This window comes from Mytilus galloprovincialis, chromosome 13 (genome assembly GCF_965363235.1).
Source record: "Mytilus galloprovincialis chromosome 13, xbMytGall1.hap1.1, whole genome shotgun sequence".
NCBI classification, from domain to species: domain Eukaryota; kingdom Metazoa; phylum Mollusca; class Bivalvia; order Mytilida; family Mytilidae; genus Mytilus; species Mytilus galloprovincialis.
In genome coordinates, this window is record NC_134850.1 from 30,947,069 (window position 1) to 30,973,537 (window position 26,469).

General features: G+C 30.5%; 1 protein-coding gene across 4 annotated transcripts in view; it reads left to right on the top strand.

Moving 5' to 3' along the window:
- LOC143056985 (uncharacterized) overlaps positions 1–26,057 on the top strand; it is a 139,073-nt gene extending 113,016 nt beyond the window's left edge. For all 4 annotated transcript variants that reach the window (XM_076230200.1, XM_076230201.1, XM_076230202.1 and 1 more), the window contains 3 exons: positions 12,189–12,400; positions 17,305–17,443; positions 20,042–26,057. In XM_076230200.1, coding sequence (XP_076086315.1) covers positions 12,189–12,400; positions 17,305–17,443; positions 20,042–20,862 — 1,172 coding nt within the window. In that variant the 3' untranslated portion in view covers positions 20,863–26,057. The remainder of the gene's footprint in view (positions 1–12,188; positions 12,401–17,304; positions 17,444–20,041) is intronic.
- Positions 26,058–26,469: the final 412 nt, after the last annotated feature.

The window sequence follows — 26,469 nt, forward strand, 5'->3', positions numbered from 1 at the left end:
CACAATTTATTGTTTTGAAAACTTTAATTTTATTTTCTTCAGGAAGATCATTAAAACTAATGATCAAACTGTGTAAATGATAGCACTGAAGTAGAAAACTTGAAACATTCTTTTGAAATTGATTGGGATTCTTCTTTTGTCTTAAAATATAAAAAAAACTAAACTTTTATTGTATCACATCCACATCTTAGGAGTGATTTCTGAAATCCCAGAAACATGCCCAAACATTCAAATAAGGCATTATCTTTATTATAGATTTTTCTTTTGTAAATTCTTTTTGATGTGTTGCATGATGGACGTAACTTTAAAATGTTGCATGATGGGAAATTTTTACAAAACCAAAACAGGAATACATATTACAATTAAGCAGTGAAAAGATTTGAAAAAAAAACCATATTAATAAGGGAGAGAAGATACAAAGAGACAAAGGGTGATGTTCGATATATGTAAAATTGGCAACAACCTAAAACAAAAGATAGCAAAATGACATTTATAGGTCAGCATACAATTTCCACTGAAAGATAAGACTTAGTTTAGTGCCTAATACAATGATGTGTTAAACGTCTGTAAACTCCTCTAAATGCTTTATTCAAGGTTTTTTTCAAAATAAACTATTATTAATGAGAATTTCCAGCGTCAGGTCAACAGTTTTCATGGAAAATTTCTTTAAAATAAAAAAAGAGACTGAAAGTTGGCAGGTCTGCCATTTAATTTCTAATAACAATAAAATAAATCTAAATATGATGTTATTTTGAGACTATTTAAGTAATTTTAGCTTCTCAAGCTAAGCCTCTTTTTAAGGTTAAATGTGTCCGTTATAACATGTTAATTACATTATAGACCTTGACATTTCTGTACTTTGTTGACTAACATTGATGTAAAAAGAAGTAAAATGAAATATCAATGTGACATTTTTTTAATCATATAAGTGATTTCAGTCTCTAATATCCTCTATTTTGGTCCAATTTGTCAGTTATATATAACATGTTTAAGACAATACTTAGGAGAAAGCTGTTTTGTATTTTAACCACCTATGGCATCAATTGGTGATTACCAACTTACTTTTTAGCTCACCTGACCCAAAGGGCCAAGTTAGCTTTTCTCATCACTTGGCGTCAGTCATCTGTCGTCCGGCGTCCATCGTTTGTAAACTTTTACAAAAATCTTCTCATCGGAAACTACTGGGCCAAATTTACCCAAACTTGGCCACAATCATCATTTGGGTATCTAGTTTAAAAAATGTGTCCGATGACCCGTCCAACCAACCAAGATGGCCGCCATGGCTAAAAATAGAACATAGGGGTAAAATGTAGATTTTGGCTTATATCTCTGAATGCAAAGCCTTTAGAGCAAATCTGACATGGGTTAAAATTGTTTATCAGGTCAAAATCTATCTCAGCCCTGAAATTTTCAGATGAATCGGACAACCAGTTGTTGGGTTGCTGCCACTGAATTGGTAATTTTAAGGAAATTTTGCAGTTTTTGGTTATTATCTTGAATAATATTATAGATAGAGATAAACTGTAAACAGCAATAATGTTCAGCAAAGTAAGATCTACAAATAAGTCAACAATGACCAAAATGGTCAGTTGACTCATTAAGGAGTTGCACTTTATATTCAATTTTTAACAATTTTCATTAATTTGGTAAACTTTTGTAAATTTAAAAAAAATATTTTACTCTGTAACTAAAAGGCCAAGTTTATTATGAATAGAGAAAATTGTAAGTAGCAAGAATGTTCAGTAAAGTAAGATCTACAAACACATCACCATCACCAAAACACAGTTTTGTCATCAACCCATCTGTTTCCTTTGTTTAATATGCACATAGACCAAGGTGAGCATCACAGGCTCTTAAGACCCTCTAGTTTTAGACACCAAAAACTTTGTCAAACCTTCATGGAATTTTTATGGACAGCACTTTATTAGGACCATAAGATAGTATCAAGGGCAAAATTTTGACAATATATTACTGGTACATGTATATTGCTGTGTTATCGACTGGAAGATACACCCTAAGGTAATAGGTTTTCAGTCATCAATAAATTAATTAAAACATCATGGAAATTTTCATGAATAGGAATGAAGCCTTTTTTGGTAAAAAAAAAAAAAAAAAAAAAAACAGTATCTAGAGCCAAATTATGATATTTTTTTTTTTCATTTCCCATATTTTTCTCATTGAGAATAGGACTTAGTTTTTGGGTTTGTTTTTTTTGCATTTAACATGTTGATATATACAGTCTTAGGTGTTAGACATCAATTACTTTGGCTGGAGCTTTCTTATTTTTTTTAAATTTGACATTTACTTAATTACAATATAAAGGATTAATTTTTTGTACATGATAAATTTGTTATATATATATAACCTTTATGAAATTTTATGACACTTTGACAATTTTTTTGAAGATAAAAGATTAAAAAAAAAGCATAAAAAAATATTAATTTCATATTTAACTTCTAAAAGAGGGGCAAAAGATACCAGAGGGAGAGTCAAACTCATAAATCGAAAATAAACTGACTGTGTCGATCATGGCTAAAAATGAAAAAGATAAACAGACAAATTATAGTACACCCGACACAGGATATAAATGGACTTACTTCTTAGTTAATTAACATTACACTTTTGCTCTGACAGCAGCAATCTCATGTACGATACAATTTTTTATATCCAAAAAATTTGAAAAATAATTATAGTTAATATAACTCTTTATAAATGGTATTTATACTTTTTATATTTCACTTACATTTTTGTTTATCTATTCATTATGTTTAATTATTACATAAGATGTTGAAATGTTTTTGAATTTTATATTCTCAACCAATATTTCTTTAGTTTTTAAATTACAAATTTAACAAAAGAACAAAAAAGGTAAATTTGCCACTCAATTTTTTTCATGGCATCATGATTTTATTTCCTCTGGGAAAAGAATTATGTGTATTGTTTGTGAACCATAAGCTGCATTTTATTGCATTTTTGATTTGTCACTGCTACATATTTTGCAATTTGTCCCCATTATGAGATGCAAAAGAGATAAATTAAGCGTTTTCTAAGGATTTGGGATTTTGAAACAAAGTAGGAATAACTATTGGGAAATTCCAACTGTCAAAAAGCATTAAAAATTAAGAGAATTTATAAAAACAATTGAAGAACATCAAAGTTGGAAGGAAATATCACTTTCAAGCTTGAAATATTTATTGAAATTTTTTATGAAAAGGTAATTAAAGGTTTTCAAATAAGGTTAACAAATGGATTTTTTTTAGTGTCATCATGCAAAATTAAGACATGAATTTAATGACAAACTCTTTATTTAAGGGTATAACCATTAAAATTCAGGGAGGGGTTATGTTTTTTTCCTAAAAAAATTATTCTGATCCTTAATTTAATGAAGAAGAAAAATATTCTGTTCCAGCAGATGACCAAAAAATAATTCTGAATCCATTTTTTTTTTGGACATAGACAAAAATTACCATTGAAGTTAAATGGTTGCTCCCTAACATGATAGACAAAAATTACCCTTGAAGTTTAATGGTTGCTCCCTAACATGATAGACAAAAATTACCCTTGAAGTTAAATGGTTGCTCTCTAACATGATAGACAAAAATTACCCTTGAAGTTAAATGGTTGCTCTCTAACATGATAGACAAAAATTACCCTTGAAGTTAAATGGTTGCTCCCTAACATGATAGACAAAAATTACCCCTGAAGTTAAATGGTTGCTCCCTAACATGATAGACAAAAATTACCCCTGAAGTTAAATGGTTGCTCCCTAACATGATAGACAAAAATTACCCTTGAAGTTAAATGGTTGCTCTCTAACATGATAGACAAAAATTACCCTTGAAGTTAAATGGTTGCTCTCTAACATGATAGACAAAAATTACCCTTGAAGTTTAATGGTTGCTCCCTAACATGATAGACAAAAATTACCCTTGAAGTTAAATGGTTGCTCCCTAACATGATAGACAAAAATTACCCTTGAAGTTTAATGGTTGCTCCCTAACATGATAGACAAAAATTACCCTTGAAGTTAAATGGTTCTAACATGATAGACAAAAATTACCCTTGAAATTTAATGGTTGCTCCCTAACATGATAGACAAAAATTACCCTTGAAGTTAAATGGTTGCTCCCTAACATGATAGACAAAAATTACCCTTGAAGTTAAATGGTTGCTCCCTAACATGATAGACAAAAATTACCCTTGAAGTTAAATGGTTCTAACATGATAGACAAAAATTACCCTTGAAATTTAATGGTTGCTCCCTAACATGATGGACAAAAATTACCCTTGAAGTTAAATGGTTGCTCTCTTACATGATAGACAAAAATTACCCTTGAAGTTAAATGGTTGCTCCCTAACATGATAGACAAAAATTACCCTTGAAGAAAAATGGTTGCTCCCTAACATGATAGACAAAAATTACCCTTGAAGTTAAATGGTTCTAACATGATAGACAAAAATTACCCTTGAAATTTAATGGTTGCTCCCTAACATGATAGACAAAAATTACCCTTGAAGTTAAATGGTTGCTCTCTAACATGATAGACAAAAATTACCCTTGAAGTTAAATGGTTGCTCCCTAACATGATAGACAAAAATTACCCTTGAAGAAAAATGGTTGCTCCCTAACATGATAGACAAAAATTACCCTTGAAGTTAAATGGTTCTAACATGATAGACAAAAATTACCCTTGAAATTTAATGGTTGCTCCCTAACATGATAGACAAAAATTACCCTTGAAGTTAAATGGTTGCTCTCTAACATGATAGACAAAAATTACCCCTGAAGTTTAATGGTTGCTCCCTAACATGATAGACAAAAATTACCCTTGAAGTTAAATGGTTGCTCTCTAACATGATAGACAAAAATTACCCTTGAAGTTAAATGGTTGCTCCCTAACATGATAGACAAAAATTACCCCTGAAGTTAAATGGTTGCTCTCTAACATGATAGACAAAAATTACCCTTGAAGTTTAATGGTTGCTCCCTAACATGATAGACAAAAATTACCCTTGAAGTTAAATGGTTGCTCTCTAACATGATAGACAAAAATTACCCTTGAAGTTAAATGGTTGCTCCCTAACATGATAGACAAAAATTACCCTTGAAGTTAAATGGTTGCTCCCTAACATGATAGACAAAAATTACCCTTGAAGTTAAATGGTTGCTCTCTAACATGATAGACAAAAATTACCCTTGAAGTTAAATGGTTGCTCTCTAACATGATAGACAAAAATTACCCTTGAAGTTTAATGGTTGCTCCCTAACATGATAGACAAAAATTACCCTTGAAGTTAAATGGTTGCTCTCTAACATGATAGACAAAAATTACCCCTGAAGTTAAATGGTTGCTCCCTAACATGATAGACAAAAATTACCCTTGAAGTTAAATGGTTCAAACATGATCTATACAAAAATTACCCTTGAAGTTAAATGGTTGCTCTCTAACATGATAGACAAAAATTACCCTTGAAGTTAAATGGTTCAAACATGATCTATACAAAAATTACCCTTGAAGTTAAATGGTTGCTCTCTAACATGATAGACAAAAATTACCCTTGAAGTTAAATGGTTGCTCTCTAACATGATAGACAAAAATTACCCCTGAAGTTTAATGGTTGCTCCCTAACATGATAGACAAAAATTACCCTTGAAGTTAAATGGTTCAAACATGATCTATACAAAAATTACCCTTGAAGTTAAATGGTTGCTCTCTAACATGATAGACAAAAATTACCCTTGAAGTTAAATGGTTGCTCTCTAACATGATCTATACAAAAATTACCCTTGAAGTTAAATGGTTGCTCCCTAACATGATAGACAAAAATTACCCTTGAAGTTTAATGGTTGCTCCCTAACATGATAGACAAAAATTACCCTTGAAGTTTAATGGTTGCTCCCTAACATGATAGACAAAAATTACCCTTGAAGTTTAATGGTTGCTCCCTAACATGATAGACAAAAATTACCCCTGAAGTTAAATGGTTGCTCCCTAACATGATAGACAAAAATTACCCTTGAAGTTAAATGGTTGCTCCCTAACATGATAGACAAAAATTACCCTTGAAGTTAAATGGTTGCTCCCTAACATGATAGACAAAAATTACCCTTGAAGTTAAATGGTTGCTCCCTAACATGATAGACAAAAATTACCCTTGAAGTTAAATGGTTGCTCCCTAACATGATAGACAAAAATTACCCTTGAAGTTAAATGGTTGCTCCCTAGCATGATAGACAAAAATTACCCTTGAAGTTAAATGGTTGCTCCCTAACATGATAGACAAAAATTACCCTTGAAGTTTAATGGTTGCTCCCTAACATGATAGACAAAAATTACCCTTGAAGTTAAATGGTTCTAACATGATAGACAAAAATTACCCTTGAAGTTAAATGGTTCTAACATGATAGACAAAAATTACCCTTGAAGTTAAATGGTTGCTCTCTAACATGATAGACAAAAATTACCCTTGAAGTTAAATGGTTGCTCTCTAAATGATAGACAAAAATTACCCTTGAAGTTAAATGGTTGCTCCCTAACATGATATTTATAAAAACAAGGAGGTGTGGTACATTATCAATGAGACAACCATCCAACAGATTACAATGTTTATGTACCTTCAACAATAAGCAAAACCCATATGGTTTAGTCAGCTATAGATAAAAGCTCTGACATGACAAAATATAAATAATTCTGATTAGCAAACGGACACCCCCCCCCCCTACCACCACCACCACCACCCCACCTAAATTGTGATCATTCAGCCATGATATCAAGGTCAAACTATACTTTTGACAAGAATTATGAATTTGTATTCATTGATAAAGTTTCGTGTTGACATCACATATGCTGCACACCTAAATTTTTCTTGATCTATAAATAAAGGCAACAGTAGTATACTGGTGTTCAAATCTAGTAAATCTATGGACAAAAAACAAAATCGGGGTAACAAACTAAAACTGAGGGAAATGCATTAAATATAAGAGGAGAACAACCAAAAGCAAAGACTATTAGACATTAAAATAAACAACAACCTCGGCTGGAGAAAAGGTATATGCTCCTCACCCTAACTTTACAGGCTGGACTTAAAACTAAAAGTTCTTGCATTATGAAGTCATGGTTATACTATTATGAATGATAATGTAACTTGTTTGTGGTTTTAATTTTGATTTGTGAGAATGTCCCACAATTTGAGAGGGTAAAATCTGAATTATATATATATAGTCACCTAAAAGGGTCTGTTTGCAACAGTAAAATCACAGTGGCGGATCCAGCCATTTTAAAAAAGGGGGGTTCCCAACCCAGAGTAAAAGGGGGGGGGGGTTTCCAACTATATGCTCCCATTCACCATTCAAATGCATTGATCGGCCAAAAAAAAGGGGGGGTTCTGGGGGTTGGAACCCCCCTGGATCCGCCACTGAATCAAGAGTTAACATCCGCAGGTATGAAAATAAAAAAAATATGATATAGTGAAATTATATCTATTAAATTATTTAACAATTTTAATTAAGACAAAGGCAGCACAAAATGCATACTAATAAAACCTGACGGCAAATAATAACTATTTGAAAAAAATGAACTATAGTACAGAGAAACTATTATGATAATAATATAACTATTTGAAAAAAATGAACCATAGTACAGAGAAACTATTATGATAATAATAAATGTATTGAACTATGAAATATTTTATATCGGTAAAACCAACATCATTGACTTTGATCTTTTTGTTAAAAAAAAGGAAATTAATTATGCAATGAAATAGGTTGGAACAAATTTCATAATCATCTAGAGTAAAATTAGGACAATTAGATTCTGTCATATTCAGATAGAATATGTCCTTGGGTTTGTTTGTCTGGGCAAAATATGCTTTGTCATCAAAATAATGTCATCTAGTGCTGCTTTATGTAGTAAAGTTAAAATAATTAAAATGGAACAAATGGTCGCCAAGGAGAATGTGCCAAGTATTGATGAGTTCCTATTCCTCAGTTTTTGCAGGGGGAGGTATTATTTTGCCTGTAGATTTTTTGATTGATTGGAAGGTGAACTTGATTTTTTGTTAAAAATGTGTCAAATTCCAAAATTTCAATAAAAGAATTGAAATACTAATAAAAACATTGCTTTCATGTTACACTTTGAGGTAAAATTTCCCCACTAAATTGCCAGATTTGGACTAAGACTGGAGATTAATTCGTAAAATCTGTAGACATTTATATGGACATAGATAACTTATGATATCTCCTCTCTCTTGTGGAGATAAAATGTATTTTGGTAGGTGAACAAGTCAAGCTGGCCCTTTTTTACCATGTTTTTGAATAATTTCGCACACAGTAATTCTGCATAAACTGTGCCCTTGCGTTTCACTAAATGATTGTTTAATCTTATAAGGAGTATTAGTACGAGAACAGTTTTGTCTTGAAATATAATGAGACCATATAGTTCTGAGTTTTAAGTTGTATTTTGGGAGCAATATAATATGTCTTATAATTGGAGGAAATATTTTGTAATATTTTTTTTTATGTTAATAATATGTGTAATCATTTTTTGGAAAACTCAAATCATACAGGAGATTAATGGCAGAAAATAAAACTGCAATAAAATTTAGTTTTATTACAAAGCACTTGTCAAACAATCATAAGCGATCAAGGAAAAGTTCATAAGAAGTTGAACAATTAGCAAGACTGAGAAATTTTTATATATTATTTTAAAAAGTCGTAGTTCTTTTTTTTCCCTCCATGTTATTAGGTTTACTGCAGATGTGGGGGATTTCTGCTATTTCCAAATTTGGAGAAATGACAACGTTGTTTTAAAATTCTGAGTTCTATGAGATGCATAATAAGTGGTTTACAGCTAATTTCCTAATGCATGTAAAGCAATACTTTGATTAGCTTGTTTGCTTTGTTCGTTTATTGTACAATTGTAATAAGGTTAACGTCTAATTAAATTTAAATATAATGTATACAGGTTAAAGTATGCCTATATATTATTTGAAGATGTCAATGTTAATTAGAAACCTTGAATTAACTTATATACAAACAGACCAAACAAGCCCACCAAAGTCTTGCTTTACATGCATTAGGAAATCAGCTGTAAAAAAAACATTTATTAAACCTAGGTGTCAAAACACCTTTCTCCAAGGTCATTTACTAATAAGGTATTAAATTAATGTCTGAGTGTTAATCAAATTTCAATGTTGTATATATTTATTTTATGGCAGTGCAAATTTTTAATTATCATAGAAAGATACTCATGATGACAAATTAAGAATACTGATTTTTTTTTTAAATAATTTGGATTTTTTTTATATTATATTATGATTGAATATAATTTAAAGGTAAAGGCTTAAGGTTAAGGAATATGATCAAGTCAAGTTAGTCAACATGACATCTGTTAAGGCAGGATAGGGATTTAACCTTGCATTCAATCTTCCCTATTTAGGGTCAAACTCTTGGGTATGGAGAAAAGATTTCTTAGTTTTAAGGTCAAGGTCACAACTTGAAATACAAGATTGAATGGATGCATATGGAGTTAAGCAAATCTGTTCTCCACACCAAAGATTTTGCTTTTAACTATATTTTTGAAAATAGCCTGGTAAAAACTTCATTTAGGTAAAGTATAAACACATTCTGTCATATGGTGTTGCTTCCTCCAAACTACCTTAAGGATTTACTTAGGTGAGGTTAGGTAAAAAATAAGAAATTAAGAAATTAAAATTGATACTTTATGGTAGAGCATCAATTAAGGATAAAGATAAGCTAAAAATATTGATAGGTCATGAACCTCCTTTTCAAGATATTTGAGATTTAAAATATGGCGGGAAAAGGCTGACTCAGACTTTTACTTTATATTTGCATTGGTATTATTTGGGTCTCAAAACAAAAGAAAGAAAATCAAGAATCTTCTTAAATTTTGGTAAATGACCTTTCATGAGCTATTAAGTCTTATATGAAAAAATAAATGGGTGTTATGGGGCAGTCCTGTCTAGGTACAAGCTAGCTTGACTATCTCAAGTCCTGCATATGTAAATACTAGCTTGACAGTCGAAGTCTTAATTCTGTCCTAGGTACAAGCTAGCTTGACTGGCTGTGTTTTAGTCTTGCCTATGTTAAAGCTAGCTTAACTGTCTGAGTCTTAGTTCTTGCCTAGTTACAAGCCTGATTGACTGTCTTGATATTAATTATTTACAAGATACAAGTTATGTTGACTGTCTTACTATTTGTCTTAATCTAGTGCAATTAAGCTAGGTTGACTATCTCAGTCCTGCCTAGGTTCAAGCTAGTTTGTCTAACTAGTAGTTTTAACCAGGCATCAGCTTAGTGACTGACTTAGTCTTGCCTGGGTACAAGCTAGTTTAACTGTCTTATTAATCCTAACTAGGTTCAATGGAAAACAATCAATATTATGACTTGCACAGACACTTGATACAAATGTTTAGACAAAAATAGAAATATTCTGGGTCATTTAACTCAAAGTTTAATTAGATTTTATTATTAATTTGGGGTAATTTTACAATTTTATCAAAGTTTTGAAACAAAGTAAAAGATAAAACAAATTTGTTAAAATGAAATTATTAAAATCATGTAATATGCATTTATTACTCAATTTGTAAGTTTTAAATGGATTTTGTTTCCATAAAGTACAACAGAAAGGCTTATAAATAGTGTATACTTAATCGCAAATGTACGATTTTAAGTTCTTTTTTATTTTAATACAAGTAATATGTGCAGCAAAAACATGAAAAATGATTTTTATATTACTTATCACAATATGTTGTTTTTATGACAGACATGTAAATGAATTGTAACATCTGTCTTAAAATTATTGATTTTTTGCTTTTCTTATTAAACAAATGCACATGCATTTAAAGAATATGTTTGTTTTAAATCTTGAAGATTGATTCTTTCATAGATTTTATTTATTACATTACAAGTTTGAAATTTATTGTATACATGTGTAGTCTAGTATCACTGTGGGAATGAAAAGTTCTCACAGTATTCCTGTAAGAATGCATAGTTCTTACAGTTCTCACAGTATTCCTGTAAGAATGCATAGTTCTTACAGTTCTCACAGTATTCCTGTAAGAATGCATTGTTCTTACAGTTCTCACAGTATTCCTGTAAGAATGCATAGTTCTTACAGTTCTCACAGTATTCCTGTAAGAATGCATAGTTCTCACAGTTCTCACATTATTCCTGTAAGAATATATAGTTCTCACAGTTTCCTGTGAGAATGAACAGTTCTTTCAGTATTCCAGTATGAATGAATATGCCTCATGGTATTCCTATAAGAATGAATATGCCTCATGGTATTCCTATAAGAATGAATAGGCCACATGGTATTCCTATAAGAATGAATATGCCTCATGGTATTCCTATAAGAATGAATATGCCTCATGGTATTCCTATATGAATGAATATGCCTCATGGTATTCCTATAAGAATGAATATGCCTCATGGTATTCCTATATGAATGAATATGCCTCATGGTATTCCTATAAGAATGAATATGCCTCATGGTATTCCTATAAGAATGAATATGCCTCATGGTATTCCTATAAGAATGAATAGGCCACACAGTATTCTTGAAAGAATAGATTGATCTTACAGAATAATCAATTCCTGTAAGAATGAATAGTTCTCACATTATTCCTGTAAGTACCAAATAGACCTCACAGAATTCATCTTAGAATGAATTGTTCTCACAGAATTCATCTAAGAATGAATTGTTCTCACAGTATTCCTGTAAGAATGAATAGGCCTCACTGTATTCCTGTAAGATTTGATACTTTTCAGAATATTCATGTAAGAATGCACAGTTCTCAGAGTATTCCTGTAAGAATGCACAGTTCTCAGAGTATTCATGTAAGAATGAATAGTCCATACAGTACGCTTGAAAGAATGATTTGTTCTTACAGAATTCCTGTAACATTTTGTTTTTCTAACTGAATTTTGATGCCTACATTGTAAAATAACTGACAATTTTTGTTGAGTACTGTTAGAATAGTTCTCTATATTATATAAGTAAATAAAGTTTTATGAGCAAAATAATATAACTTTAATGAACATAATTGAGGACACAACATATTTATATAGATCAGTGTATGATTGTTAACCATTTTTTACAGGAAACTTAGATTTAATTAAAAAGATCAGATTTTCATTTAATATTTTACTTGCTTTCTTTTTATAGGAAACATCAATTCCGAAATGACAAATCATGAGCCACCAGGAGTTTTACGCCATGGGAGTACTGGTAGCACAGGCAGTTTCCGTAGCAACTCTGGCAGTCTTAGCAGTCCATCTACACCAACTAATACCCCATTAGTTGTACCACAGCCAGTTAAACCTAATAATATCAACCATAAACCTGGCAAAACTTATCAGTGTAAAATGTGCGACCAGGTAATTATAATGTCATGGTAACATAAATGAAATAGTTATTCACCTTAATTTTACTACTTTTTTTTTTTAAATAATTTTTGGGGTTATGTACTCTACATAACTGGGTACTATACATGGCCAAGTACGGTACACATATTTTACGAAATTCATTTTAAATTCTAGAAAACATTTTTAATTTTCACTCAATCTCTCTTTTATACAAGGTTGAAAATAGGCAACATGCACTCCATCTTTTACTTATATTAACTGATAGCAGTCAAGGTGCACTGTATCAGTAATTTGTAACAAGCTGAATTCTTTTGATGAAAGTTATCTCCCTTCCAAAAAACTCATTTGTGGTAGGAAAGTCCTATAATATTTGGTTATGGAGTACAAAAATTATATTTATTTAATGGAATCAGATTTTTTTTTATGTTTTCAAGCTTTTTTGATATAAGAGATTTTTCTGTGTTCTCAGTTTTACCGGCTTTTCTGTCTGTTTCAGCCTCTCTTTGAAGGTCAAAATATTACCCTAGGCATCCTGTTTTTCCTACCAATAAAACTAAGCATTTTGATTTTGTAAGAAAGGATAACAGAATTGTGTTTAACCTGATCAAACAAATGTTAAATATCAAAGAATAATGCTTTTAAAAGAAATGGAGAAGGTTCTGGAAGGGTTTTTCAAAAAGGAGAATAATGGGACAACAGAAAATGACAAATAACAGAAAAATAGACTGAATGATTAAAAAATAGAAAATATTTGGGGATAAATATAAAGAATAGAGAATCAGGGACAAAATAAAAATATGTTCCAAAATATAAAAGAATACAGGATCTAAGATTTCCCCATCCAGAGCCTCGTGCATAGGGTCTTTGATGTTGCTATAACCTTCTTTGCAAGACTTTTATGAATTTTATGTCAAAAGTTGAGTTCAAAAATCAGTACTGATCAACTAGTTTCAAAGGAGTTACTTCCCTTGGAAATAGAAATTATATGAAAAATTGCATTGTAAACAATCTCATATCATTTCTTGTAAGTACAAAAAACTATATAAGAGTTATTGCCAGGGTGTCTGCAGATAATAAATGTGCATTGTATGGAGAAGTTTTGTACTCTTCAATATTTTGCAATTGTTTCAATCTTTTTTTTATATATTACTAGCTCACCTGGTCCGAAGTGCCAAGTGAGCTTTTCTCATCACTTTGCGTCCGTTGTCTGGCGTCCGGCTGCGTCTGTTAACTTTTACAAAAATATTCTCCTCTGAAAGTACTTGGTCAAATTTAACCAAACTTGGCCACAATCATCATTGGGGTATCTAGTTTAAAAAATGTGTTCGTTGACCCAGCCAGCCAACTAAGATGGCCGCCATGGCTAAAAATAGAACATATGGGTAAAATGTAGATTTTGTCTTATAACTCTGAAACCAAAGCATTTAGAGCAAATCTGACACAGCGTAAAATTGTTTAACAAGTCAAGATCTATCTGCCCTGAAATTTTCAGATGAATCGGACAAACGTTTGTTGGGTTACCACCCCTGAATTTTTGCCGTTTTTGGTTATTATCTTGAATTTTATTATATACAGATTGAGATAAACAGCAATAATGTTCAGCAATGTAAGTTCTACAAATAAGTCAACATGACCAAAATGGTCAGTTGAGCCCTTAAGGAATTATTGCCTTTTATAGTCAATTTTACCAATTTTTCTTAAATTTTTGTAATCTTTTTCAAAAATCTTTTCCTCTGAAACTACTGGACCAAATTTAACCAAACATGGCCACAATAAGCATTTGGGTATCTAATTTAAAAAATGTGTCCGATGACCCGGCCAGCCAACCAAGATGGCCCCCATGGCTAAAAATAGAACATAAGGAGTAAAATGTAGAGTTTGGCTTATTACTCTGAAACCAAAGCAATTAGAGCAAATCAGACATGGGTAAAAATTGTCTATCAAGTCAAGATCTATCTGCCTTGAAATTTTCAGATGAATTGGACAATCAGTTGTTTGGTTGCCGCCTCTGAATTGGTGATTTTAAGGAAATTTTGCCATTTTTGGTTATTATCTTGAATATTGTTATAGATAGAGATAAACTTAAAACAGCAATAATGTTCAGCAAAGTAGGATCTACAAATAAGTTTAACATGAGCAAAATGGCCAATTGACCCCTTAAGGAGTTATTGCTCTTTTTAGTCAACTTTAACAATTTAAATTTGAAAAACTACTGGTCAAAGTGCATTATAGATAGATATATTGTTTAAAGCAAGAGTGTTCAGTAAAGTGATATCTACAAACACATCACCATCACAAAACACAATTTTGTCATGAATTCATCTGTGTCTGTTGTTTAATATGGACATAGACCAAGGTGAGCGACACAGGCTCTTTAGGGCCTCTAGTATTATAAGTTCTATGAATATTTAAGTGACAAAGACAGATAATAATTATCCACTAGCATTTATTAAATTTCACCACATTTGATTTAAAATTTGGCTACAATCAGGCAATACATGTACTTCAAATTTTCTATGGATACAGATGTACTATCATGGTACATAGCGATACATGCTATTGATTGACAAATCCAATATTATGTAACACTATTATGTTATGCAATGCTCGCTATGATCACTCAAATTAGTGACTTGTGTTTTTATATTAATGACAATTCTCAAATCATGGGAAATTCCGCTTTAGGAGAATTTATACATTTTAGTTGTGATTTGTTCATTTTGTTTTAAAAGGGAGATAACAAAAAGATTGTGGGTTTTATGAAGGATTTATGATAATACTTGCATTTGCAATCTATGAATTTATGTGCAAAATAGAAAGATTTATTTTTCAATTAACATTTTCAAATTTGTTGTTAAATCGGATAGAATATCCATAGATTTCAGAAATGGGAAAGGTCTATTTTTAGCAAAATTCAGAATGAATAAGTGCTCTTGGGAAATACTTAAATGTTTATTTTAAAGTAGACTTAAACTAAATTGTCTGATTGAATCACCATCCTTTATTGTTCATGCAATGATTTAATTTTTTTTTTAAATTAAAACAAATGTTGTTTAGCTGTTAAAGAATCTTTTGACATGGGATTGAGATCATATACAATTTTGCATTGGAATGAAAAGACCAATATATGTTGCTTTTCATTATACAATTTGCTCTTTTCAAGGGTGAATTGTACTCATTGTTTTGTGTTCATTACTCATTACATTTAAAGATGACACAAGTCTTCATACTTTCTTAATTGAAATTGAACTTAGAAAAAAAAATGTGTTGTGAAATGATAATGAACATGTACTATGAAGAAAAAGCTGTGGGGGCATCATCTGTGTCCAATGGACACAGGCCTTTACTTTAATTCTGTTTGCATCAAACCGAAATCATGTCTCGTTGTTGTGTGTTTGTAAGGAAGATTTTAAAGTACATCTGAAATTTTTTGACAAACTATAACATCAACAAAAAAAAATATTTTTTTTTATCTCATTTAAAAAACAAGTGCTAATTGGCAGAAAAATACACAAGTGATAATTACCCACAGTGGACACAGTCTTTAAGTATTCATGAACTGCATATTCAGTCACAATCTATATATATGTTTTTAAAAACAACAACCTTTCAAGTACTATTTGGCACAGAAAATATTAAATGCATTCCAACTGAGGTGCAAGAAATACCTAAGTGATAATTACCCACAGTGGACACAGTCTATCAATAATCTTGAACTGCATACTCGGTCACACTTTTTTGTGTGACATCAACAAAAAACTTGTATTTTTTCTCATTTATAAAAAACAAACCTTTAAAGTGCTTATTGGCACAAAAAATAATGCAAATTCTTCCATAGGCCTGCAGAAAATACCTAAGTGATAATTACCCACAGTGGACATAGTCTATAAATAATCTTGAACCCCATACTCAGTCACATGAATTTTGTGACAATCTATATGTTTTTAAAAAAACAACAACCTTTCAAGTACTATTTGGCACAATATCAACAAAAAAAATCTTGTTATTTTCTCATTTAAAAAAAACAAACTCATTTTCACTGTTAAAGTGCTAATTGGCCCAGAAAAAAAATGAAATACCTTCCACTAGGCTGCACTTAAAACATAAGTGATAGTTACCCACTGTGGGTACAGTCTATAAGTAATCTTGAACTGCATACTCAGTCACAAGAATTTTGTGAAAACCAACAATATTAACAAAAATCTTGTTTTTTTCTCATTAAAAAAACAACCCTTTAAAGTGCTATTTGGCTCAGAAAATAATGCAATACCTTCCACTAAGCTGCACTTAAAACATAAGTGATAATAACCCACAGTGGGCACAGTCTATACGTAATCTTGAACTGCATACTTAATCACATGCATTATGCTTTTAAAAAACAACAACCATTCAAGTCCGATTTGGGGGGTTTGAAGGGCACTTTTATTTAATTAAAAAAAATATATTGTGGGGTTGTTGGTTTTTTTCTAAGATTTGGGTGTACCCGCCTTGATTGGTGCCTAACTAGAAAATGAAACGGTATATATTGGACCATTTCAAAAATTTTCATTTGTTAAGGTTGCATTACATGTACTTCAGAATAGTTTAAAATTATAATCATTAAAACATTATGAATGAAAATTGGTACACAATGAATAATGATGAATCCACACAATTTCCTCAATATCCCACATGTTGATACTCGTTCAAAAGTAAAATCACAAAAATACCGAACTCTGAGAAAAATTTAAAAAGGAAAGTCCCTAATCAAATAGCAAAACTAAAAAAAGCTCAAACACATATCAAATGCTGCCATATTCCTGACTTGGTATAGGCATTTTCTTATGTAGATTTAACCAGGAACATATAAACTGTTCCCAGATTAAACCTAGTTTTATAGCTAGCTCAGTAGTGATATATTCAAATTCTATTTTCAGGTATTTAACACCAAGTCGGACATGTTGATACACAGCCAACAGTTACACAGACAAGAGACCAAACCATACAGATGTCCACAGTGTCAGAAATGCTTTGCTAATTCTTCATATCTCTCGCAACACAACAGGATACATGCTGGTAGGTTATGTCATGTGATAGGACATCTTCTGTGCCAGGATCTCTGCAGTTTAAAAACACTTGCAAAAAATTCTGTAATGGGTCCATATGTGGCCTGTTGCAAGGTTAATTTTCTGTCCCTATCCTTTTAGCTCTAACTTTCCAGTGGTAGTCTTTATTTCCTTTCAAAATACGATATGTAATTCCTTCAAATGAAAAATTAATATTTGAAAACAAATAGGATTTTTGGTTATGCTTCAAGAGACTGTTTTATTGATAGAAAAGAGCCTTGTGAAGAAATAAACAAGTTGTTTTTTTAATCTGGACTTCAGTTTGTTTATTTATTAAAACAAGTATGTGTAAAAATGTGCAGTTTCTGTATTCCATCTGTTATAGGACATTTGCACTTTCATCAAATACTTATTAACAGCGAAATAAAGAGAACAAAACTACACAGATTTATATTATATATGCAAAGTTGCTTTTCTATTCAAGTGTAATAAAGTCATGTTTAGACACTAAGATTACATAATAATATCGATTTAAGACTGTTTATTGTGAATATTTCTTCTTTATGTACTAAAAGTGTTAATCTTCAATGCAAATGTCATTAGCTAGTCTAGAATATATTTTCTAAAACTTATAATTTTAATACAATGATTTAGAGCTCCAAGGCAAGAAAATTCTTAGCCTCTTGGATGATAAAACTTAATATGTTTTTACATCAATTAGAAAATGATTCAGCTCAAAAAAATATTATTTTCGTATTTAAAAAAAAAAAACCAAGTGTTTGTTCTATTGAAATCTGAAAGTATTTTTTGAATTTTCATATCAATAAGAAAATGATTCAGCTCAAGATAATTTTGTGTTCATATTTATAAAAATTAAAACTACTGTTTGTTCTTTAGAAATTTGATAATTTTTCTTTGCTAGCATTAGGGGCATGATTAAGTAGATTTTCAGAAATGTACATTACTGCTACTGCCATTAATTTGTTAATTGTTCAAAAATTACATTTAATTTGATCCCATATTGATAATGTTCGAATACGTTATGTAACATCAAAGGGCTTTCTATTGCTTAAATTTTCCTACTGAATTTGTTCCCTTTAATGTTGCACAGACCACTTCATACAATGTAGCTACATGTTAAACGAAATCACCTATTGTAATATCGGTAGAGGTTCAGAGATCTTTAATTTAAAAAGCATTGAAGAAATTTATGCAGCGTACCAATTGATGATGGTTTTTGTCTTGTAATAGATAAAAAAAATTATTCAAAGTCAGGGTTGTATTTGTCCTTCAATATTGACCTTGAATTTTTTGCAAGGTTGAGCACTGAGCAGCCTCTTTGCACCTTTCCTAATATTTTTGAATTTATTTTTTTTATTTTATATTTCTTCAAAGTTTTCCCAGGAACATCTGCTATAAGGACCATGTTAATTTATGTACATAGTATATGAACTTATAAACTCTATATTAAAGAATCTGGGATTGATAAGGTGGGGCACTTAAGCAAACTATCTCCAACACTCTTAATATTTTTGATTTTTTTGATTTAATTTCCCCCCCCCCCCCCCAAAGAGCACCTGCCATTTGACTTATAAACTCTAAATTAACAATACTGTGCTGAAACAATACTTCTAAGTCTAGTTCACAAAATTAGTTGAAAGAATTTTTCTTTTATCAGGTTCTTGAATAGAAAGGGTTTCATGTTTTTTAGGATTTGTTTAGTTTTTGTAGACTGCCTTTAAAACTCATTCGAAAGATTTGAAAGTTAGTTACCTACACCTTTTTTCATCCCTTAGAGACAAACAAAAACAAATTTTCACTTTTTCGTCACCAGTAACAAATGCTACATATTTATCATATATTAATATATTTAAAGATTTATTTGCAGTAAATTTATTTTATACAGCAGCTGTATTATTTTGACACATTTTTAATAAAAACGAAAAAAAAAACACAATCTAAAAACCCCTCTTCACCAACCCCACTCCTTAATTAATATATTATCCCCTTACAATGATCTTTACCTTAAAGTGGTAGCAAACTTTTATGATAACAGGATGTTTACTACATAATCGTTCACAGCAATGAACTTGTTTGTTAACAGTATGTGTTCTTTATTAACAAAACTGTTTAATCGTTTGGAGACCATATCTGAGAATGTGAACTTAAAAGTATTAACGAATATATAACTGTCAATATAGATTATATTTGCTAAATGATCAATTTAGGCTTTTAGGAAGATGTTGTATTATAAAAGGAATATCCTCTGTTTAGGTTGTTGTTCATATCTTAATGTTCATGAGATGCAGTCAAAATTATCACAATATTTTTGCACCCAATAATTATGATACTGTGAATCCATTTAGTTTTGGGGGTACCAATTTTCCCTGATTGAGGAAAACTTGCATATTCGTGGATATTTAATTCGTTTTTTTTTTTTAGCAACGTCTGCATACATTCTTGTAGACAATTTGTAATTCTTTGAACATTTAAATTAGTGGTTCTCCTGTACCCCTGAAATCCACAAAAATTAGTATCCAATGAATATTCATGATTCCACAGTATTTAGAATTTGCTATATTATTTACTGTATTGTTTTATTTTGCAGGCATCAGACCATACAAGTGCGATATCTGTGAGCGAAAGTTTACCCAGCTCTCTCATCTACAACAGCACATCAGAACACATACCGGTGAAAAACCATACAAATGTATGAGTCCTGGTTGTGGAAAAGCCTTCTCCCAGTTGTCCAATCTTCAGTCACACTCAAGATCGCACATGACCGATAAACCGTTCCGTTGTAACAGCTGCTACAAGTGCTTCAACAGTGAGCAAGGTTTGAGAGAACATATCCCTAAACATTCAGAAACTAAACATTTAAAAACACATATTTGTCATCTGTGTGGAAAGTCTTATACACAGGAAACTTATCTTACAAGGCATATGGGCAAACATGCTCAAGACAATAACAAAATGGGACCCCCACGCTCAATCAAAACTGAGCCATCGGAGCATTCCATAGAGGCCGAGTTCTGTAGAATTGCTGAACGCATCCCAGATAGGTCTCAAGAAGGATCAGCACATTGTGGGAAAATGAATTCAGCTTTTATGCCGATTCCCCAGTTTCCTAGTAATATGGTCAGCTCATCCGGAGGCACATTTCCTTACGGAAACAACCATCTATCCACTAATCCATCGTTACCGCATATATCATCGATGACCCCACGGAGTTATATTGGTCCGTACGATCATTTTAGCTTCCGTAAACCTGATGCTCAAGAAAGAACTTTCAATTCATCTATAAATCGACATGAAAACCAGTTACTGGCCAACAGCCTATTAAGTCTGCAGTCAATAAAAAATTATGCATCTCAGCAGATGCCTTCATTTACAACGACAGGAAGTGCTAGCGCCTCAAGACTAGCGTAATGTTATTGTGATAGATATTTTTATTAGAAGTAGTGTTTGAATGTATAACTATAAAATAGATATTGTAATCTTTGTTCTTTTACGTATATTTTGCTCATTAGAATCGGTGTCATTTATGAACGCATACTTTTTTCTTACAATCTAATTTAAATTGTGCCTTGAGGAAATATTGAATGAATGTTTAATGCTACAAAATATAATACATTGAACTTTCATTTAAAAAAGGAAAACTTGATGAAAATCAAAAAGTTTTTTATAAAAAAATTTGCCGTTAATTATTTTTATTAAAAAAGATATCTATTTAATTTTGGTGCATTTTCAAAAATATAAATGATATCTTTAATTTGATTTTTTGGTCATTAGAATTGAGAAAAAGTACTTATTTATAAATGGATGTCCTTAAATATATTGTATAAATTGTTTACGATGTTTATATTTATGCGAATGCCTGTTGACTCGACAGATTATAAAGTTTATATTAAATGTAAGTTTTATTTTATTCACAGTAGGTTGACAATATTATAAGTTGTCTTTTTATACTGTCTAAAATCATATATGCCACATCACTTAGTGTTGTTACAAGCTTTCATATCATATGAAAACTGGTTCCTGGTCCATTTCATAGAATGTGCCAGCATGATTTTTTGTTGAATATCAACTTAAGATCTATCAAAATGTAATCAATATAATTGATTATTTATCTTAACTATTCTTTTTGATGAAGTTTTTAAAATTTTGTACGGAATAATTCGGAACCGAATGCAGGATTAAAAAGTAAGAAAACTGAATCTTATATTTCAGTAAGAGCTTTTCTTAGCATCAGGCACACCATAGCAAATTAGAGTCACCATAAAAAGCATATTTAGGGTTATTTTTAAGGTGGTACCCAACACTTTCACTAAAATCAATTTGGCTCGTTTAATTTTCATAAAATTTTGTCAAAGTATTAACTTTGACACTTTAACAAAAATATAAAAATTTAAAATTTTTTGAACCAACCGTTTTGCCAGAAAAATTATACTGGTTATATAGCAATTTGACAAACACCAATTTTGATCATTGATAAGCTTAATATTCCTTTTACAACACAACGTAATTAAAACGTTTAGCTGACTTTACAGAGTTATCTCCCTGTAGTGTTAGGTACCACCTTAAAAGATTAGCATTTGGAAACATCATTGATATCAGAATGTAAACTAAGAAACTTCACAACATTTTAAGTAGTGTTCAAATTTTCCTAGAAATCCAGTAGAATCATTTCACAGAATTCTAAACCCATTATTTTGTAATTTTCACCTATTCACAGGCTATTCAAGAAGACTGCTTGACATAAATGTTGAACTCTTTTGCCATTATAAATATATAAAAAAATATTTATTATATTTTTTAAGGAAAAAGTCATACCTACTATAAAAAATTATATAATTGTACAGTAACATTTATTTAATTGTATAATTTACAGATTTATAAATCTATGTTTTGTTAGACTTTATCATAATTTATAAAAAAGATTATTGATGTTTTAAAAACATGAATCAGTTTAATATTCAGATAAAATCCAGTCATTTTAATGAAAAGGTCATCTGTAAGACAAAATTAAAGTTCATCGTAAGTGCACAAGAAACAGCTTGGGTACTTAAGTTTATATTTTCCATTTTCTGAATAAATTAACATCTTTAATAGATAAGACAGCAACGCATTGGGTTTCATTAAATATGTGTAAACTTTTATCTGAATAAAAATTATGTTCATTCTCACTTATAAAATATCAGCTGAATTAACAATTAAGTACCACAAAATTAAACTCTTTAATATTCGTATTTGACCTTGACTTCTCAACCTTTTAAAGAATCATGTTAATTTCTATGCTAACACCTTTTTCCTGAATGATATATTTATGGTGATAATTAGTTTAGATACCATTAGCATCAAATTATTGCAGTTTTAAGTATTGGAACATCATTTTCGTCATGAGTCACCTTTTTGCACAGTTCCACAGGATTATGATGGTTTAATGTGTTTCCAAGTCATTTAAACAATAGGCTTACATGCCACTATAAGAAAAATCCACCTTAAAGTTAAATTTTGATTAATTGTTTGCAAGACACTACAAAGTTGCAATAACTTGTTTCTCAATCCACTATGAATTAATATGTTTAAACGAACTAAAAGGCACATATCATGAATTGATTGGACAATTGAATTACAGGCCTAAAATTCAATGAATTAATTGGTTAATTGAAATACAGACTTAAAATTCAACGAATTGATTGGTTAATTGAATTACAGATATAAAATGCAATGAATTGATTGGTTAATTGAATTGCAGACATCATTAATGAATTCTTTAATAAAATTGTTAAAATTGAGGTGTGACATTTAATTTCTAAATGGTTTTAATCTGTTGATAGATATCATAATATATGTATATTTCCTGTAAATAGTTATAGTCTTTGAGACAAATTGCATGTGATTTTTTTCCCCCGGTTTTATTATTCTTATTCATTCCATTATGAATTTGTATTTAGTAAATTAGGCTACATGCACCTTCTTTTTCACAAGAGTTTTTATCAGTGCAGTAGACAGGTTCAAATTTTATCCACTTAGAAAAACTGCCTGAGTGTAATTAAATTACAAAAAAAAAACCCCAGATATATTTCGGTAGAATTTATAAAAAAAAAATATTCATACAGAAAAAAATCCAGAATCTAATTTTTTAGTGCTATAGTTGATGTGATGATTGCATTATTTAATGAAAAATGTCATGTTTTTTTTATCCATAATGCAACATTCTAGATGGTGCTATCATTATTATATAACTTTTCAGTACTTTTATTACTCACATTTCATTGTTTAGGTTATTCGTTTTTGTTAAGAACTTAAATTGGTGCATTTATGAAATCAAAACTTTTTATAAGTTTGTTCATTGTCTTATGTATATAATGTGTGTGTGTATTTTTTGCATTATTGGGGTCACAAATGTACAAAAAATATAGAAAATATAGATAGAAAAAAATAACTTTGTTATTATTGTATATTTTTTTCTTATCACATTTCTGTGTGCAGAGCAATTACACTTTATTTTCAAAACTTTTCTTTTTTATTTAATTTTTTACTCCGACGAATTAGACCACAAATAGATAATTCCAAAAAATAAATTAGAAAAGCGGCACCTAAATCTTCATTTCCTTAGATGAATGATCTGTTTTGATTTTATTTAAAGATTATAGTTGGTCATCTCACTTGAGCCAGTATGGCAAAAGGGGGAAAAACAATCAAGTTGAGTTGACCAATGATAATTTGTTAATCGTTATTATGTCTATGACAGCGTTGATGTATACATTGACAACGGAATGGTCCTCAGAATTTCTAGCGATAATTTTTCATATCTTTCTACTGTACTGAGAAAGGTAATTATCAGTCAGTGAGATCAAAGGAAAAAATCGTAAAATAACGTTCAATTATATTTTATTTAAGTTTTTGGCAGTTTAAAGTGTACTTGATTAAAGATTATAGTTGGTCATCTCACTTGAGCCAGTATGGCAAAAGGGGGAAAAACAATCAAGTTGAGTTGACCAATGATAATTTTTTCCCCCTAACAATTCTCAGGAGTGATTCCAAGAGTTAATGGGAGGTGGTTTCCTGAGAAATATGAATTAAAGAACCTCATTTTTAAACAAAGTTGGCTAATTTTACCTTCTTTACTCTTTTCTTTTTCAGCCTCTTGTTCTTGATACATGTATATGAAATTATACTTGACTGTCTTTTGGGTTTTAATATAGGGTAGTTCTGTTCATAGTTTAAGATTTTTTTCAACGCAAAACTTTTTGATGGATTAGATTTTCTTATTTTACAAATGGGTTTCTTATTATTTTGAAATGTGTAAATTATCAATTTGAATATACAAACATCTTTAATAATATTAGCTGTAGAAAAATGAGTTACTATATAAATATATGATATACATTATTGGCAGATCCAGAAAAAAGGGGGTGGGGGCACTGATTGTCTAAGACAGGGTCCAGTCCAGTCATGCTTCAGTGATTCCCTAAGTAATCAACCACATTACATCCCATAAAAGGGCCCCTCACCCCTATATCTGCCTCTGTACATTATTTTGGGCATTTGCTGCAGCTTAATGGTATGAAATTTCAATTTATCATTAAAATATCATTTATAATTGAAAATTAGTAGAAATCAATTTTGACTTTTAATGTTAATTAGTTTCTGAATATTACCATGATGCTCTTATTTCAATCATGTTTCATGACCCTAGTAATCCATAAAGCATGGTAAACAATGTGTTTGACATGAGAGGTATCCATAGAAACTTATTTCAGAAGATGTCATTGGGATTTTTTATGTTGATGGGTCACTGTATCATCTCTTTTTAATCATATATATTTTTTTTAAGATTTAAATTGTAATTTTTTCATGAATAATTGTCAATATTTTTTCATCATATTTTTCATTCTCATTGTAGAAAAAGGGAGATAATCTTATGTCAATAGCATTCATTCTGAATTAATTACTGTAAACCAACTAATTTCTGCATGCTGTTTATTGCGAGAATAAAAATAAGTCCAGTTGAAATAGTTGCGAAAATTAAAAACTGGGATCTTTTCTTTGTCTAACTACATTAATGAAATTTGAAAATCACAAATTTGAATAGTAAAGGCTAAAACACAAAATAAAGTATTCACCAAAAATAATTTGGTTTACATTATCTCAATATTGTTCATTTGACACTTTCTAAACTTATACATAAGGCAGTAAAAAAAAAAATCCCTTTATTGTTTTGTAATGAGGAAAGCAAGTATTTTTTTTTTTAATTTCATTAACATCAGAAAAGTTTACATTTTCATTCAGATTTATAAGAAAATAGAAATTTTTAAAATAAATTAATATCACCAATTAACTACTTATAGATGCACCCCCCTTTTATTAAGAGTGTCTCAAGTGTAGCTTCACTTCATTAAGGATCATAAATAATAATAATATCATAATATCATGATTGTTGAAATATTGTTGTAAATATTATATACTGGTAGATATATATGTATTGGTGTATTACTGCTTGATATTCTTTGGCTAAACAGTTGCCATATAGCAACTCTAAAATATTGATTATAGTGTATTGTGACCAATGCTTAAAAGGCTTCAAGTCATTGTAATAATAAAGCTGTCTTGCTTTGCTTCTTTCTTTTGTTTTTTTTTCATTTATAAAGTTCAGGATTTTCTAGCCCTTACAAAAATCCTGATCTCACTCAGTTTTTTTCGCAGAAAGCTTGACATAGGAATAGTGATGCAGCGGTTACAGCGGCTAGGGCGGCGGCATTAGCTAACTTCTTTAGAAGATGGAAGACCTGGATGCTTCATACTTTGTATATAGATGCCTCATGTTACGAAGTTTCCGTTCAGTGGTTATAGTTAGGTTTTTGTGTTTTTGTCTGTTTTTCTTATACTATATGCAATAGGTCTTCTATATGTGGTGTATGGAATGATTTTAAGGTGTACTTGTCTAGCTGGCAGGTGTCATCTGATCTTGACCTCATTTTCATGGTGCAGTGGTCAAAGTTAAGTTTTGAGTTTTGGTCTTTTTTTCTG